Below are 18218 nucleotides of genomic sequence, written 5' to 3'. Positions count from 1 at the left end.
AAAATACCTGCATCCCATACCTGGGCCAGTGCACAGTTGACTTTTCTTACTCTGGGACTGAATCTTCCCATATTGAAAGATCAAAGGTGGCTGTCAACTTGGGGAAAATCATTGTCACTCTTGGCAGGTGTCTGCACTACTCAGAAGGGTGAATGCAATGGGTCTGGTTATCTTGATGACATGAGCTCCCAAAGACCTCTTCCTGAGATGCATTTGTGACATTTTGGGTTAATTTGTGAGGACTTTTGCATTAACATATTGCATCTGTCAGTGGATACTGCAAAAGCAGCACTGGAGAAGCAACTCTGTGCTTGCCAGTACCACTCTCTGTGCTTTCCCCAGATATAGTTCAACTGCAACTGGTATCTGAGGATAATTAATTTGCAGTCCTGCTGACTGAACTGGATTTAATAATTAAAGAGACATAAGTAGTTAGTACATGAATTCTCCTGAGCTTGGATGTTACCACTTTTGAAGCATGATGTAATGCTAATTTGTTTCATCAAGCCTTTTCCCAGGAAGAGGCTTGGGGAATGGTAACAGATGTATGCTCCAGGAAAATCTTTGGTCTCTTTTCGCCCCATCTCTTTTTGTTCAGGCAATTAGTCTGTGGGGGGAAAAAAAGTGAAGATGTTTCCTCCTTTTTCATGTGGTGTATGATCTGCTTGTGAATCTGTTAGATGGTGTCTAAATGCTGTAAGGCTGTGAGCATTATTGAGTGTATCACTATACTTCCACCATAACAAAAAGAAAACTGCAGGAAATGAAGAAATAAATAACAATAGAGATTATATTTCCCCTGTGTTTTGTGCAGTTATGCCTCATAAGTGAAGAATGAGTGCTGTAGTTTGAGAAACCCTTTTGTACAGAGAAGGCTGGTAAAATAAATAATGTTTATTATAAATTTATAAATAATGCTCTGTTTTTAAGGAAGTCACATTGTTGATGGGAGTACAGTCTGCTCACATTCAAAAGTTCATGCTCCAAGCACCTCTGTGCTGAGAAGCAAATGATGGACAGAAAATAGGCTTAACTCATCTACTCCATTTCTCCCATTCTGAATGAATTAGATCTCTTCTTTTAAGCCACAAAACTTACTATTGCTGCAGCTTGTAGCTCTTTAAACAGTCCCTTCAGAAGCTGTCTGGCATTTAGCCAGGTAACTAAAATCAACTGGATTTTATCTTTATTGGTCAGAAATATTATGAATCATCTATGAGTGACTCTTGGCTATCTCCTGGTCACACTGCTCATTTAATACAGCTAGATCAGACTTTGACTCCTCTAAAAGAGGTTTTTTTTTGTTTTTTTCCTGATTAGCCATTGAACTAAAAACCATACCTAGAGTGATATTTTAATCCTAATTTTAGTGCCACTTAGTGCCCTGTCAAGCCATAATTAGACATGATTACTCTGTCCTCCCCATCAGATGAAATCCTTCAAACAGCCTGTTCTTTTGGGGAGATACAAATACCTAGAACCTACCTCTCTTGGGACTTAGCTGAGGTGTGAACACAAGCTGTGGGGCTTTGGGGTACACATAATGCAAAAGGAAAAGGCATCAGCTCCTGTAAACTGTGACAGATGTGGATGGGTTACCCCTCTGTGACTCACTGGGTTGTGGAGGAGATGGGGCACTGCTGCTGAGGATTGAAAAAATGACCAGCTGCTCAGCTGAGTGATCTTCTCTTCTGTTTGACTCTCCCAAGTTTGACTCTGCCTTACTACTTACCTTTTTTTACTCTATTTATAATGGACAGCATGCCATTGATTTTTATTTTAGTTTAAAATATTTTAGTTTATGCAACCATTGATTACCTTATTAGAACAACACCTGCTGTTGTTGGACATTGAAAAATTGGGGCATTTTTCTCCCTTAAACTGTAACTAAGACAAAAGGTTATTGCTCCAATACCCAAAGGATGCATAGATGGAAGTGCAGCCTCACATGGATATTAAAGAATTCCCTTTGTCATTGTTTTGCTCCTGGGAGAAGGGTTGGTTGGAAAGTATCCAGTTTTATCCTGAACTTTACTTGAACAAGGCTTGGTGTTCCCAGGGATTTGACACTAACAGAGTTGCCTTCTAACGTTTTTAATGAGGAAGAATTCCTTTTTCAGCCCTGCTGTAAACAAAAACCAGCTGCAGTGAACGCTCTGTCGGGTAAGGGGCTGAGCATGAGCTGTGGCCTCACTGAGGCTGAGGGAAAGCCTTCCATTATTTTCACCCCTTCTTTCCACCTCCCCAGCTCTTGTGAAAACTCTGCTGATAGAAAGTGGCCAGCTCCCAGATTTCCTGTACTTTGCAGCTTCTCTTTGTAAACTCAGGGAGAGGAAGATGCGTAGCTGGTTTGCACAACTATGGGTGATTTTAAAAATGAGACTGATAGGTGTAACCAAATTGTTTTTCTTTGTGGTCTGCCTTCAGCTGCAGGTGTGGTTTTCAGCAGATTCCTGCACCACTGACTTGTGTTTCCAGCATTGATTGGGATGCTCTGCAGATAATTGTCTAGCAGGTGGCAAAGTCGGAACTAATCCATCAATTGGTTAAATTCCACCTAGTCCACATAATCTTGTTAGGAGCTGTTTTGCCTTTTCAGCAGTCACTTTAATTAATATTCAGGGTTGTGCAGACAGACAGGTTTACGCCCTGCTGAAGCAAGAATGGATTTTTAAAATTTTAAGTTAGAATTAATTTGCAAGGGTCTTTTTTGTCCTATGTCAAACAGTGCAGCCTCTCAAAAACTTGGAATCAGTATCACCAGTTTGCCTGACACAAATGTCCTGTCTGGTTTTGTCCCTTCCATTTAGAATATGCTGGGACTTATAGAAATTATGTAAGTAACTTCTGAGATGGATGGGACTCCCCATGAGAATTTGCTTCCCGTGTGTCTGATTGCAGCATTACCTTATATCAAATTATTCTTCTGTGATGTTGAAGATGCTTTCATATTTGTGAGCAGGAAAATATTTGCAATATCACTAAAGCAGTTTATAAAGCTAATTGAAAATGCAGGACTTGATGTGAAAGCTTCTGAATGAAAAAGTTTTCATCCAGGTCTTCAAAAGGATTTTTATCATTCTGTTGCAGAAGAACATGAAACAAAGTGAATATGAATTTTCTACACTTGGTGAAGTATCTGCTCAAGTTGAAGAAATCAAGTTGCTCTACTTGATTTCTTCTTGTTTTGGCAGCTTTCTGCTCCCTCAGGCTGGAACAACTCTGGTTGGATTTAGTGGCAGAAACTTGGTGAATAAAAATCTGGAATTGATCACCTTGAAGTATTTTTCAGATTAAAAAAAAAAAAAAAAAAAGGAAAAAAAAATCCAGGTTTTCACTTTGCTTTGAAAGTTCACAGTGTGTAAACTGTGATGTTTGCTGAAGTTGACTTCTGGAGAGAGGTTGTTTTCTGTCAGGGTTAAATAACTTCTGTGAGTGACTTGACAGGAACACAGAAAACTCAGAGACAGTATTGAGTTGTTTTGCAGTGATTTAGAGGCCTTTCTCAAGTATAAGGTTCAAAGATGCTGTTTCTTTTAAGAATACTCCCAAGCGTTAAATGAATTTGTTGCAGTACAAAGGCAAACCTTCATGGATTGTTGTGGGTAGCTTTGATTCTGAAATTCTCTTGCCCTTGAATTGTTTTTGCCCCAGCCCTACTAGTAAAGGATAACATAAGCATAAATTGGTTTGACTGGTGGGGACAGAGAGCTGATGTCCAGTGCACATTTCACTTTGCACTGTCAGCAGTTTGTTCCTGTTTGCTGTATAACAAATTGCAGCACCAGTGCCCACGTTCATCACTTCCTCTCCATCAAATGCTTCCAGTGCTTTGCTGCCTGCCCCCCTGGCACAGCTTTGCCCAGTGGAGTGTTCACTGCAGGTTTTTGGTGTTAGGGCTGCATCAGTTGACTCCTCCTGGCATGCAGGGTCACACAGGCTGCCAGGGCAGGGAAAAGTTCAGTGATTTTCTGAGTCTGTCTGCACAGAGCTGCTTGCTGGGAAGGCTGAGCTGAAGTGTCTGTGCAAAGAATGCTTGCCACAAGCATCAGCTCATACTTAATATGTAATTGTATTAAATAAATAAATCACAGAGCACTGCAGTGGCACCAGAGGGGAAGAAACCGTGTGTCGTAGCTGTAATTCTGGTTTGTGAATAAACAGAATGGGAATCTGAAAAGATGTCACAACACTTTTGTATTTCTAATACTTTATTCTTAAAATATGTCCTTGCTTTTGCTGAGCTCTACAACAGTGTTTTTGCAGTCTGGGGGAGTACCTGCATTCTCAGGCTGTTCTCTGTTCTGCTGCCAGAAGTGGCTCTGCTGACCTGTGCACACTCACCTGAAACCTCAGCATGACCCAGTCCCTGTTTCTGCTCCAAGAACAGGCACAGCTGGGTTTGTCGAGTGGAAGCCCTCGTTGCCTGAGGGCAAACATCCACCTGAAAGAGATGTCAAGGTGCAGAACAAATTCACTAGGAATTTTTTGTTGTTGGGAAGCAATCTTTTTTTTTCCTAGTTCCTAAAGAGTCTGGGAGGAACAGATCTCTCAGGGAAATTGCATATGCTGACAGCTTCTGCACCTCTTAAGTGAAGCCTAGAGATGTGTGGGATTTTTTTATCAATGTCAGGTCTCCAGACCTTTTGATTTTTGCCTGCCCCCCACAATGTATTCATTTGCAAGATCAAAAATATAACTTGGGAAGAGTAGGAACACAAGGATCAGAACTAAAAGGCTGAAATTGTCCTAAAAAGCCTTTTCCCAGGGCAAGTGCCTACACTGATTACACAGCCATGGACTGAAATTCGTTTCCTGAAGAAATGAGTTTCCATCATTCACATACCCAGCTCACCCTCAAGTCAGTGGCTTTATGCCAAGGCTTGCAGATGTGTTTGAGGAGATGGCTTGTGAATTCATAGACATTTTATCTTCCATCTAGAGTTCTTTTAGTCTTTCCAGAGCTCCCAGAATGGGGGTCAGATTGTTCCCATTTCCAGGAAACAGAATTGAGAGATGTGTTTAAATTCTGAATGCTGCCAACATGTGGGTAATGGAGGTGTAGCAGTGGGTGGTTCTGAGCAAATACCTGGTTCCTTTCAGTGTGAGCTTAGCTCTTGTGAATTTTGCTCTCAAACTTTCTTTCCCCTTCCTTCTCAGCTTCTTCCTCATTATTTCTTCCACATTAACACAATGTTAGTATCTCATTTTCTTTCCAGTTGCCATTTTAGCATCAGACTGTGCTTGCCTGACTGTTGTTTTTCTTGGGTGTGGGCTTGTTTTGGCAGATGTTTATTGAACAAAACAAGATGAAAAGGCAGAGTCAGTTGCTTCTGCAAAATTTTGCTCCTGATCAACAGCTTTTGAAGGCTTTGGATGACAATGCTAAGCTAACCCACACATTAGAAGAAGAGAGGCTTCAACACCAGCAAAAGGTAAAACAGAACTTCTTTTCATCTCATCTGGAAGTCTTTGAAAACCTCCTGAATTTAAGGAGTGTCTTAATTACATTCAGAATTACTTGAAATCATATTCCCTGTAAGAGCTTCGAGTTTAAAAACTTAAATTTCAGAGAAGGTTGTGATTCCCTTTTTCTGAGTCACTGTTGAGATGTGAGTGCAGAACTCAGAGGCTCCTGAGTGTGAAGAGGCTCAGGTTTAGGCAAGTATTTTATTCTGGGTGCTGTGAAGTGCAGTTACAAGCAGTGAGTCAGGCTCCATTAAGTGAAGAGATGGCAAGAGCATATTTTGGACATTGAGTAATACAAAGGGTGCCTTGGGGGTATAAGGAAAGAACAGGAGGTGAGAGGTGGGCAGTGGTTTGGTTCTTGCTGAAAAATGGATGGGGGAAAGCCAGACAGACACACTGGAGCAGGGAAGTGTAAGGTAAATCTGCAAAGTGCTGTGAGAAGATCTAAACTGATAGGATATAAACAAATTTATTCTCTGAAGCTAGACTAGATCAATCTCTTTACTGGGAGAAATCATCATTGCTTCCCAGGCAGGCCTGAAAATGAGCTTTGCTTTAGCCCTGAGGCCTTTTCCTAAAACTCTGTCAGTAGAGTAAGAGTAGGGATAGGTGAACAATTCCTGCTCTTTCATCAGTGCAGCAGTACTAAGACTGCATTCTCAAATGCTCTGAATGAATATTTTGGAAGAATCATTTCCAGTTTATAGAAAACCTTTGCATCTTTGGCTACTTTGAAGTCTAGAACAAAATGTATATATTTGGGGAGCTGTGAAGTTGCTGCTGCTCTGCATCTGAATGCTGCCTCTGATTCAGATATTCCATAATTTCCCCACTGGCATCTGCATGGGTTGAGACAAGGGAGTTTAAATAATGAGCCTGTCAGTGGAAGCAGTAAAAGAACAAAAATGTCAACGTTCTCGTGCTTCAAATGAGGAAATGTTCTGAAATTAATTATGTGATAAAAACTCTATAAAAAGAAAAGGGAACAATGTAAAGCTTAAGTACTTTTGAGCTAAATACATATTTTAAAGAAGAGTTAAAGCAAGTTGGGATCATAACAGAAAATTCTGACATCTCTCAGAGGAATCTTTCCAGCTCTCATTCAAAAATTTTCCTTTTTCTGGGACTTTTGCTTCACTCCTGTACTATAACATGATGTTTTCAGGCATAACTGTGCCTAGTGGGTTATTTGCCAACAGGAGGGACAGAAAATGTCTTTTACTGTGATGAATGCTCTTGTTTGCCAACTGCAGATTAAAGAATTAGAGGAGCAGCTAGAGAATCAGTCACTGCACAAGGAGATTGGTCGCCTTAAACAGCAGCTAGAACTTTTGGAAGAAGATAAAAAAGAACTGGAGCAGAAGTGTCAGCATGCAGAAGAAAAAGCTAGGGACCTAAAGCACTCAGGTAAAACTGTGTAATAACTTTGATTTTAGGGGTAAGGTGTGTGTGTGCTTGGTGCACATCTGCATTTGAGACCCTAAAAGCTTTTGTGTAGCAGTGACCCAGACCTTGCTTCATTAGACAAAGTACAGCAACTGCCTTCACCTGCAGAAAACTGTGTCCAAAATGTGTGTGAAGGAATAATCCTGTAAAACTTCTGTAAAGGAACAAAACTCCTGTGGTTAGGTTGCCCTGAGTCTTACAGATGGATAAATATATGGGAATAGGTGTCTGTGTGAAAGACACAAAAGATTATACCTGGACTTTAAAGTCATTCAGTTGATTTTTAATTTTTTTTACCTTTTAAAATTTAAAAGCAAGCTTAAAATACTGCAATTTTAATTTGAATCCATCATTGCAAGAACAAAGAACCATATCCACTTTGGAAATCATGTTCTTACTTCTCCCATAACCTACTGCACACAAAACAGTTGCTAAGGATTTTTGTAACTAAAAGAAATTCAGGATTTTTTTTTCTCTGTTTCTGCCCCTCCCCAGTTAATTATATTTGACAGCATTTCAAGCACAGAAAAGTAATTTCTGCATTTTAGGTCTGACATGAAAACAGGAGAGAAAAAAATCCATTTTACCACGACCCAATTTCACCCATTTTTATGGGGAAAGCCCACATCACCAGCAAGACAGAGACAGGTCTGGAGGTTGAAATTGTCCATTTCTTTGATCTCTTGTTAGTTCATTCTCAGATACAACCTGTGATATGCTGTTGCAGAAATGGGATCAAGTTTTCCCTGCTCTGTCATTTTACATGAAGAGTCCTGTAAGGGAGAGTTTCAGTTTTAGTAGCAACTCAGGTTGGAGGCAGCTGTTTTGGTGGTAATCCTATGTGATGTTCTTGGTAGAAAATGTCAAAAATTGACTTTGGGCAGTTGTGTGGTTTACTCTTGTTTGTTCTTTGGTCAATTAGTCGAGTTTTTTCCTCAAAGCTGGTTTGCAGAGGGGATGAGAGAGCTGACTGTGGTTTGTTTCTTCACCCCTGTGCAGTTGATGAGCTCCAGAAGCGAATCCAGCAGTCTGAAAATCCTGCCCCGCCTCCGCCGCCTCCTCCTCCGCCTCCTCTCCCTCCTCCTCCTCCTCCCAACCCCATCCGGTGAGTGCCCCCAGCCAGGGCAGGGCAGAGACAGCTCCTTCATCACTGGCATCCAGGCAGGAGCGGTGTGTTCAGAGGAAAAGGCTTTCTCCACCTGGGTGGGGCTCCTGAGCTGCAGTGTGGCCGCATTTCTCCTCCCAGAGAAAAGCAAGGCACAGCAAGGAGATTTGTGGGAATCGCAGCGGGGAAACTCAGAAAATGGAAAAAGAATTCTTATCTCATTGGCTGTGCCTGTGTTTGTGCAAAAGTGAAATGCAATATGGAGATTGTTTACCCAAAGTGAGGGGGTTTTGTGTCCAGGCTGTTGGTCAGCAGTCAGTCACAAGATTCTGTGCAGTTCAGTTGAGTGGAGTTGAGTGCTTGAGCAGATTCAGTGTAACATAGTTTATTATAATATAGAATAATATAGGATAATAAAGTAATTAATTAGCCTTCTGATACCAGTGGAATCAGATGCATCATTTTCTCCCTTTGTCATCGGGGTTGCACTGTATTTACTATACTTACTGTTTACTGTGTTACTGCAGGACCTGCTCAGTGCCCCCCTGCTCCCAGACTTAACAGCCAGGCCAATTCTGAGCAGTGCCTGCCTTGCCAAGCCTAACAGACTGTCTAGACTGTGATTTTGGAGGAGGAGGGATACCTGTCTCCTCTAAATTTAGGAGATTATTTTTTTTCCTATTCACCTGATAGCTGTAATTATAGACTTGTGAAATGCTTTCTATTGCCAAGAAAACTCCTTTGAACCAAAGGATATGTTGGATTATTCTGTGTCCCTTCATGTCAGATACTCATGATGAAAATGCAGACTCCATTGAGTTCCCACAATTACTTTCATAAGTTAAAAAGGAGGAAAAAAAATAACAAATGAAAATCACCACCCAGTCATCAAGCATTTTTGGCAAAAATATCAAAATTTGGCTTGATTTCTACAAAGGACTATAAAAGAGGATGACCAGTCTCTGCTGATGTATCAGGCATTAGACCCAAATTAATTGACAAAACATTAAAAGGCACTTAGTTAATTTTAAAAACTGCTAATCTTCACATTGTCTGCTTGGTTTTAAAAATAAATGGACTTGGATGACAATTTGCAACCCTCTGTAGTAGAAATGACACCCAGGAGTCTTGTTAACTACTGTGTTAAACTTAAAAATAGATCTGATTATTGGGGACAATTCATCCCTTTGTGCATCTTGCATTGTTTTTAGAAATTAAACATATTCAGGCAGATTGTGTTTGGCCTTTTGCTTCTTTTATGTCCATTAACTCACTTGGCCTGCTTGCTCCTTTCTCACTGATGGATAGCATGAATTAACTGTGTAGGAGTGTCGTGGGATTTTTCTGTTCAAATTTGTGCCCTTTACTGTTTGGAGTAGGTGAAACTATTAATTTTAAGGCCTGTCATAGCAAAGTCAGACTATTTCCTCATGCACTGAGATGTGTATTTGGATAGAAGTTGTTTTAGGACATAGACACTGGCTGCTGCATTTTTCTGGGACAGAGTTTTGACCTTTGAGGCAGGGATGTCACTGCTGTGTGAGGAGTGGTGTTCAGTAGGGAGTGACTGGCCTCACTGACACATCAGATGTGCACACGAGCTTGTATTGTTCTTGAACATGAATCATTTGCTGGTGTGGACTTATACATTGTGAATATAGTGAGGGGATAATTATTTGACACTGTAAGAGATTACAAACTTGGAAATGGTGAGGAGATACTGATCACCATATTTAAGTGTCCTCTGGAGAACAATACTTCAACATCTACAGCTCTTCTTTCTGTTTATTATGCCAGAGCGGCTTCTGTTTGTCATGTGTCACAATGAGACCCTGGCTTTTAATATTCAAATCTGGAGTGTTTTGATTTGTGCCTAATGCCTGTTAAAAAGAAATAAATTTCTCTGGTGCATTTTGATGGGAGGCATTGTGGGGGGTAATTCAGTGCATCTGCATTCAAGAACCATTAAATGAGTCTTTTGTGAGTGGCTGTATAATCAGGTGTAAGCAGGCTGCTGGTGTGTCATGTTCAGGCTCATTCTGACAGTGGGGGGACCCAGGACAGAATGACAGTGGGGACCAGGACAGAATGACAGTGGGGACCAGGACAGAATGACAATGTGCAGTTTCATTTCCCCCCAAGGTCTCTCATGTCCATGATTCGCAAGAGATCTCACTCCAACACCAACGTGAGCAAGAAGGAGAAACCTCCCCAGCAGGAGTCAGGTATGGCTCATCCCTTCTCAGGCTGTGTGGGTTGTCCTCTGGGGCTGCACAAAGGAGCTGGGCATAAAGATGGTGCTTCAGATGCTTCTGATTGTCAGCATTATCTACAGCTCTCCATGTCCAGCACAATCCCAGAAATGGGATTGCAGCCCAGGAATATGTGCACCAGGATGGGAAGTGGTACCTTTGGTACTTTAGCTTTGGTATTCCTAGTAGAGGTGGCTGAGGACTCTGGGCTGGTCTGGTTCAGAGAAAAAAAGGCTGAGGAGTGACTTCATTGCTCTCTACAGCTCCTGAGGAAGGGACAGGGAGCTGCTGAGCTCTTCTCCCTGGGATCCAGTGACAGAACACATGGGAGTGTTTAAAACTGCATCAAGGAATGCTTAGACTGGACATAAGGAAATTTTCATTTATGGTGAGAATGGCCAGACACTAGAAAAGGCTTCCCAGAGAGGTGGCTGGTGCCCCAAGCTTGTAAGGTTTTGAGGCTGTAACTTTTGTTCAGCCCTGAAGTGGTCAGGCTGTTAGACCAGATGGTCACAGCTGAAGCATTTTGTTGTATTCTACTCCAAATTTCCTTGAGATCCCAAGTAAATTTGTGTGGCCCTCATAGGCACCTCTGCCTCCACAACTGAGCTGGTCATCAGCATCCAGTTTACTTCTTCCAAAAGGATTTGAGTGTGAACAGTCTTTGAGGCTGAGGTCAAAAACCTCCAGGGAACACCTGACATTTGCTGTAACTGGAGAAAAGTTGTAATCTTCCTGCTTGAGCTGCAGCATGTGCAGGGCTTTGTGCTTCCACAGGTTACCTGCAAGAGGCAGAAGAACAAACCTACGAGCATTAAACAGAGAGCAGGCTCTATTCAGCATAATACAGGGAAATTTCTGAATTTTCACATGTCAATTTCTTCTGTCCAGAGCCTCTCCACAGAGCTTGTTTGTTAAATACTTCAGTTTTCGTCCCTCAATTCATATCTTGTGAAATTACCACTCAGAGTTGACTGTAATTCTAATCCTTTAATAACACTGAAAACCTAAAACAAAACAGTCTTGCACTAAGGTGGCTCTGCATGCAAAGTAACAGCTGAAATTGCATTTTATTGTTGTTAATGGAAGCTGGAAACTTAGTAGGTTGAGAACAGGAGTTAAGTACAGATTTGCAAATGACTGTGAGTGCCTGAGGAGTCAGGGCTAGTTAGACAGGCATTGCCAGTTAAATAACCAAGGGTTTTCTTGCTGTTTCTCTCTTCCTTCTGAAGCAGCAGGAGTTTGTTTTTAGTGAATTGCTTAACTCATTTGCTGCCACTTAAACAAAGAAGGGAACCTGGCTGAAATTATAGGATATAACTGTTAAAAAGACCCCTGCTGTTAGCAGACTAATGGTATGTAAGTCAGGCTGGATTGTTGCATGGAACCAAGAGGAAGGAAATGGGGGAAGGAGAGTTTTACTCCTCCCATTCTCAGGTGAGGAACTGAGGAGTGGAGTGACTTGGGCAGGTCCCTGGGGGAATTTCTGGGAACTGGTTACCAGTCTGAGAGAAACAAGGTTGTTGGTCTGGATGGAATAGTTAGAGGGGTGACCTTGTCTGAGATCTCTGATGAAGGGTCAGTCTTATCTTTCAGCAGAAGTCCAATTATGGTGCCTTGATTTGTCAGGGTTCCTTGAAGCATCCTAGATGTTTTGATTACAACTTTTTGTTGAGACTGTCACAAGCAGTGATTGCATGAAATACTCTGAAATTCACTCTTAAGTTCTCAACTCCTCATTCTTTCATTATTTATTAGGAAACTAACAGTTCTGACCTTTCTTCAATTACATATAAACTGCTTTTCCTCTTAATAGTTGAGCTGTCCTTAAAATAAAAAAGGGAGAAAATTCTTTCTTTATCTAGTTATTATATCAAACTTGAGTCTTGTTTTAACCCCTGTTAAGGACTTAGAATGAGTGGTTTCTATCCCATACCACCAATTAAGCTTTTATATTTGAAACAGGCTGTTTGTGAAATTAAAGGCTGACATTAAATCAGCTTAGAATACATAAACCACATTTCTATGAATCATCAAGAGTACCCTGACAAGTGAGAGAGCAGAAGTCTTTTTTAAAAATTCCTGTTACATAAGGTACAAGGTTGGCAGCTTTGAATAGCATCAACCCTATTTCTCCAAGTATTTAAGTGCTCTTCCCCCCCTCCCCTTTCTGGTATGTTAAGGGTCTTTTCTTTTGTTATCCAGAATAAGCTAACAGGCATTATTTAGGTTCATCACAGAGCTTCCTATGTCATCTCAATAATTTGCAGTCCTGATACCAAATCTCGTGAGAGAGCAGCCATTTCCTTCCGTGGTATTTCAGATTTTCCCTTTAACGTGATGCAGGGTTTTTAGGAGGGGTGGGTTTAGGCCAGGCTGAGGTGTTGGTGTGCTGTTCCTGCCAGCTCCTCAAACCCATGAGAAATGGGGGAGTCCCTGTCCTGGGCCATCATCAGCTTCTCCTGTGTCACTGCAGCTGTGGAGATTTCTGCTGAGCCCCACTGGAAGCAGAGCTGGGTTCTTCCAGCCCCTGCTGCTTCATCCTGAGCACTGAGCTTGTGCAGTTCCCAAACAGTCCTGGAGCTTTGTGTTTGTCATGATGAGGGCCCTGCTTCTGTCCAAACTTCTGCAGCTGGGCAATTGCACAGTCAGGATGCTCAGTGCAGGGTGGAATTTTATCCTTGAGGAGCCGGCAGCAGCTGAGCTGATAGCAGAGATCCCTGTATCCAGAATGAGAGCATGGTTTTTCACTTTGTGCCATTTCTCTGCAGCTCCTGTCTGAAATGTGATCTGTTCTTTGCCTTTTTTAGCAGGTGAAGAAGTTACAGATCTGAAGAGGCAAGCTGTGGAAGAAATGATGGACAGGATTAAAAAGGGAGTTCACCTGAGACCAGTCAACCAGTCAAGCAGGCCTAAAACAAAGGTTTGGAATAAGTAGCAGACCAATCATTTTAGCTAAGAACAGTAATTTACACTGAAAATAAACTTTTCTGTTAAATATTCAGAAGAATGCATTTTCCTCCCCTCATTTACTTTATTTGGTTTTGGATAAAATGGATTAGAGCAGCATATACCTGAAGAACTAAAAAAAAAAAAAAAAAAAAGAGAAAGCAAAAAAACAACCCAAAAAACAATGCAAATGAAGGCAGCAGTAAGTAAATAAAGGCCAATTTCTTTGACACAGAAAAGAAGCTTGTAAACAAACAGCTGCTAAGAAACAAAAAATACAGAGAGAATACCTGAAGTGGTTGAAGGGGATGACCAACAAGTAGACTGCATTAACACTTCTTTTTCTTTTATGCAACACTTACACCTAACACCTGAATGTGGTTACTGTAGAACATTGCTTACCTCCTTCACAAAAACATATTCTTTATTTGCGTCTGTGGGTCACCGTGCTGAGAGCTGAGGCTTTTCTCTTCATCAGAGTAAGGAAATAGATGGAGTGTTAGCTCTGTGCCCAGGAGAGGAGGGGACAGGAATGTCACACAGCCTCAGGCCTGGGCAGCAGCCCCTGGGTGAGGTCTGTCTGCAGGCACAGAGTCTCTCCTGGGCCACTTCATGTGATTTTTAACATTTGTGTCTTGTGTTTGCTTACAGCCAGAAACACCAAAGCCCTCTGAAAGTGCAATGAAAGAACTAAAAGGGATTCTGGTAAGAAGAAACTTTCATATTAAATTTCATTTTCTTCTCATTGAGCTGGCAGGGCCTTATGTGCAAACTGTGAAACTTCTGCACTTTGGGTTGAAGCCACCAAAGCAAATCTCCCAATTCCACCATTTGACTTAAGGAGAATTTGTTTTTGCACTCTTCTCTGGGTTTGTGTGCTCCTGCTACTAGAGGGGATTTTGTGGTCTGTGTCTGCCATAGATTCTTTGGGAAAATTCCAAATACTCACAGTGGGGATGCTTAAGGATGGAGGATAGTCCAAAGTAAAGCCCCTGGACTGCACATACAGTAGATGCAGAGTTGTCCTCATCAACTGGTCTCTTTCCTGTGGCACCAGATTTCTTGTCAGCATAGGTGAGGTTTAAATAAAGCAATAGCTCTGGTCTGTCTGCATTTATATGTAGAAAAGAAGGATTCTGAATAGCTGTCCATATAACCCCTTATCACAAAATATAAACATTAGGCATGTTTGGCCCAGCTGAGAGCAATGTGCTCCTGTTGTGTTCTTTACTCATTGCTTGTTGCTTCTTTTGCACAAGAACTAAAATTGTGTCAGAAGGAGCTGTAGTTCTTGCTCCCTGACTTCTGTAACCCTGAAACTTTTGAAGTGCCACTTTGGCAGGTGAAATTCTGCCAGTATTGAAGCAAAATGCTTCACTTCCACTCTAGAAGGTGAAGCTAATCATTCTTATCACCCTGTGGTTAAACAGCCCGTACAAAAACAGTTCAGTGGGGTTTTGGGGGATGCAAGGCAGTACAGCAGAGTGGGATTTAAAATCACCAGTGATGGGTAAAAGTTGCTGTTCTCCAGTCATGTGAAAGCAAGGGAAGAAGGGAAGAAATGGTCTAGAGAGTCACCAGACCCTAATGCTGAGCCCTAATTAGAGGGACACTTAATTAAATGCGGCAGTAAATAGGAAAGGAATAAAATGCAACAGTGAGACTGTGCTTTAAGGAGAATTCCATAATTACAGGAGTGGTGGGATGTGGTGTGCTGTTTGCACAGTAGTGAGGGTTGGACAGGGCTGTCCTGCCCAGGCTCCTTTCTCTAATACCTGTTTTATTTCTCCAGCACTGTGTCACTGACGCCAGGGAAGCTGGATTGTGCACTCAGGGGGAGCAGGGAGAATCCTGCGGGCCCTGCGTGTCTGTGTCAGGCTCCTTGCCTTTGAGCCTCTCAGGGTATTTGCAGTGCAAGGCAAACTGGATAAAATGCAGCTCCAGTCTGTTCTTGAGAGCAGTGATTATGCACAGTCAGACAACAAACATGGGGGTGGAATGTGATGGAGTAAACATTTGTTGTTACTATGCTAATTATGCATTTTGTGTAGACCTCCATATAATTGTTACAAACAAAACACATTTATGTTGTGTAAATTCCAGAGTTTGAGTGACTCCCTTTTTTAAGTTGCTTTTGTACATGTACATTTGTACAGATCTGGGGCATACTACTAATGAATAACCTGCTCAGTTAAATTTCAAATAGTTTTGAAAGAAAATTTTTTAACTTGTAGGCAGGAGTGAAGAATTAAGGGCTTCTCTGCAGGGCTTCTGAAAATAGGACAGCTTTTGCAACTTGCAATGTTATTTCCTTGGCTATTTCTGGTCAAAGGTTATGTGTTTATCAACAAAAATGCCAATAGAATGTTCTTTATGATCTGGAAAAATGCTGTGTGATCTGACATGTTTTGGAAGGCTGAATAAATAAGATTTATAGAAAGACTCAGAGGGAAAATGAAATAGTGTATGGGCACCAAATTTCCAGTTGCATTATAAACATTTTGGGCAAATTTTACAATCAAGTGTGTTCTGATCCAGAAGCTGATTTTTGGGGATGGGGAAATGCATGCAGTATGCACTAAATGTGTGTTTAAATTCCTTTAGGCAAGGTTGTGAGGTTTCAGGCTTTAAGAAGAAGCTAAATTTAATAAAAGCGCTCCTGGGCTTGCAGCTTCACTGATACCACATGCTAGCCTTGGCATAAGGCAGTAATAGCATTTATTTATGTATTTATTAGTAGCATTTATTTAGTAATATTTATTAATATAATTTATTTATGTTCTGTATGTATAAAAAACTGTTTCAGCTTTAGATCTAACTCTGTGCAAAAGAGAAACCTTGAGGTATATAGACATAGAGTCAGGTTTATGGCAGATCAGCTACATTATAGGATATAATCTGCTGCAGTTGTAGCTGGTAAATACTGGCTTCTGCACATGTATACAGCAGGATACAGCAACACAGGACCATGCTAAAATATAAAACCCACTGGAGCAGTAAAAGATGGATCTTTGGCTCCTTATTAGCAGAGGTTAATTATGTGCATAACTCTCCAGCAGTTTCTGAAGATCTTTCACACGTTAAGATGGAGGAAGTTGGCAGTTTCCCACAAACATCAGAATTTGTTCATAGTGGCAGGGCCGGGGCATCTCTCTTCATCCTGATATCATCCCTCTAATGTGCAGTGAGTGTGGTTTGTCCCTGCATCATGAATCCAGGCAAGGGGAGCTGTGGGGAGTGAATTCCAGCTGCTCCTGCTGTACCAATGGCAGAGCCTGGCAGCTGCTCTGGAACTGCCGTGTGAAAAATTCTGAAGCTGTGCACATGAGCTACTTGGCGTCATCTGTCCTCAGAGAGCTTCTCCTGCCTTTCTCTTGCTGTAGGAAACCCTGAATAAATCCACCAGTTCCCGGAGCCTGAAGTCCCTGGAGACAGACAGTGGTGAAACGGAGCTGGAGCGAGTCCTGCGGCGCCGGAAAGTGACCACTGAGCAGGACAGTGGCAGTGAGTGCTGCCCCCCAGGAGTCCCCTCCTCTCCCTGCATCAGGGACTCCTGAAGCTTCACATGCTCTTCATGCTCTTCCAGACCACTGCCATTGCAGCCACTATGAGAACTTCACCACCTTCTTCTTCTTCTTCTTCTTCTTCTTCTTCTTCTTCTTCTTCTTCTTCTTCTTCTTCTTCTTCCCTGTCTCAGCTGTTGCTTTTCATCCCATTTTTTCCAAGAGATGCTTCTGTCAGGATTTTTCTGCACACACAGACACATAAATTCCTCTTTCCATCCTGGAGCTCAGATGTTATTTGCTTGAACCTTGTCTCTGCTTTGCTCTATTTCTGGTCACATCTCACAGTAGGCACTAGGGAGAATGTATTTTCATAGGGGCACTGGCATTGCACCAGCATCAAACCATGACAGACCTACTGTGAAAATTCTCTTGAGAGTAATGCTAGCCAGAGAAATGAGATTTAGGAGTGGTGATTTGAATTAACCTCCTCTGCAGACCAGGGGTCTCCAGTTTTTATGCTGTGCTTTGCTGTCATCTTCTGTAAGAACCTGTTGATGTTCTGCTTGGCTGCAAACACAATTTGTACAAATGTGAGTCTGTGGCTGGTTTGAATGTCAGTGTAGAGCTTTATCTTGGATTTGCAGACAGCTCACTGGCTCCTCATTAGTACTGAGAGCAGCTTTTCTGCAGCCAGGCTGGGAGAGCACCAAAGCTGTGCCTGGCTGGGGCTGTGAGGGCAGCAGGACTTGTCCCCCCAGAGGGCAGGAGGATCAACACAGCAGATGCTGCCTGTGGTACAAGGAAGGGAGAGCAGGAGCTGGAAATGCAGTATTTTGACATTCTCTTGCCCTGGATGCTGTTTATTAAAATTCCATTTTGATTTCTGCAGTTAGTTGAATTCTGCTCTGCTCTTGTGTTGTTTCCAGACCAATCTGGGAAACAGAAGCATTAAACTTTCTTTGGATTTTAGGTCCCACTGGAATCTTGGCCACATCAGAATCAAAGTCTCTGCCTGTGCTGGGTTCAGGAGCCAGTGCCCCACAGGCAGCACTGAACCAGAAGGATGTGGAGACAGATTTCACTTCCAAAGTACCCAACTCAGGTCCTGTCCCCAGCCAGCCTAAGGGTGCTACGGGCTCCAAGCCTACTTTACAGTAAGTAGAACATGGAATTCTAGATATATTGTAGTACAAGATGTGTTTGGGAAGTGATTTAATATCAGTTGTAGTTAACAAGATAAATGCACAGTCTGCAGCTGTTTACCACCGACTCCCCAGATAATTTGCATCTCATGTGAAAGGAGAAATTAAATTCTCTTTAATGAAGTTCTTTTCCTCTAAAACCTGAAAACATTCTTCAAAAACTGTTCATTTTTGTAAAAAAAAACCCTCAAGAGATTTTGAAGAATAACAAGGTTGAAGGTTTTTTCCATATCCTGAAGAGGGATGATAGTTATATTGTTAACTCTTGATTAAAAGTAGTTTATAAAAT

General features: G+C 41.8%; 1 protein-coding gene across 2 annotated transcripts in view; it reads left to right on the top strand.

Moving 5' to 3' along the window:
• The window catches only part of SHTN1 (shootin 1), a 55128-nt gene that overhangs the window by 28790 nt on the left and 8120 nt on the right, over positions 1–18218 (top strand). The window contains exons 9-16 of one of the 2 annotated variants that reach the window (XM_074545295.1): positions 5289–5435; positions 6723–6876; positions 7915–8020; positions 10163–10245; positions 13086–13195; positions 13873–13926; positions 16605–16725; positions 17698–17881. In XM_074545295.1, coding sequence (XP_074401396.1) covers positions 5289–5435; positions 6723–6876; positions 7915–8020; positions 10163–10245; positions 13086–13195; positions 13873–13926; positions 16605–16725; positions 17698–17881 — 959 coding nt within the window. Of the gene's footprint in view, positions 1–5288; positions 5436–6722; positions 6877–7914; positions 8021–10162; positions 10246–13082; positions 13196–13872; positions 13927–16604; positions 16726–17697; positions 17882–18218 lie in introns of both variants that reach the window. The other variant, XM_074545294.1, reaches the window with a different exon arrangement.

Source organism: Zonotrichia albicollis, chromosome 7 (assembly GCF_047830755.1).
Source record: "Zonotrichia albicollis isolate bZonAlb1 chromosome 7, bZonAlb1.hap1, whole genome shotgun sequence".
Classification (NCBI taxonomy): Eukaryota; Metazoa; Chordata; class Aves; order Passeriformes; family Passerellidae; genus Zonotrichia; species Zonotrichia albicollis.
This window is presented reverse-complemented; position numbering and strand designations above follow the sequence as displayed.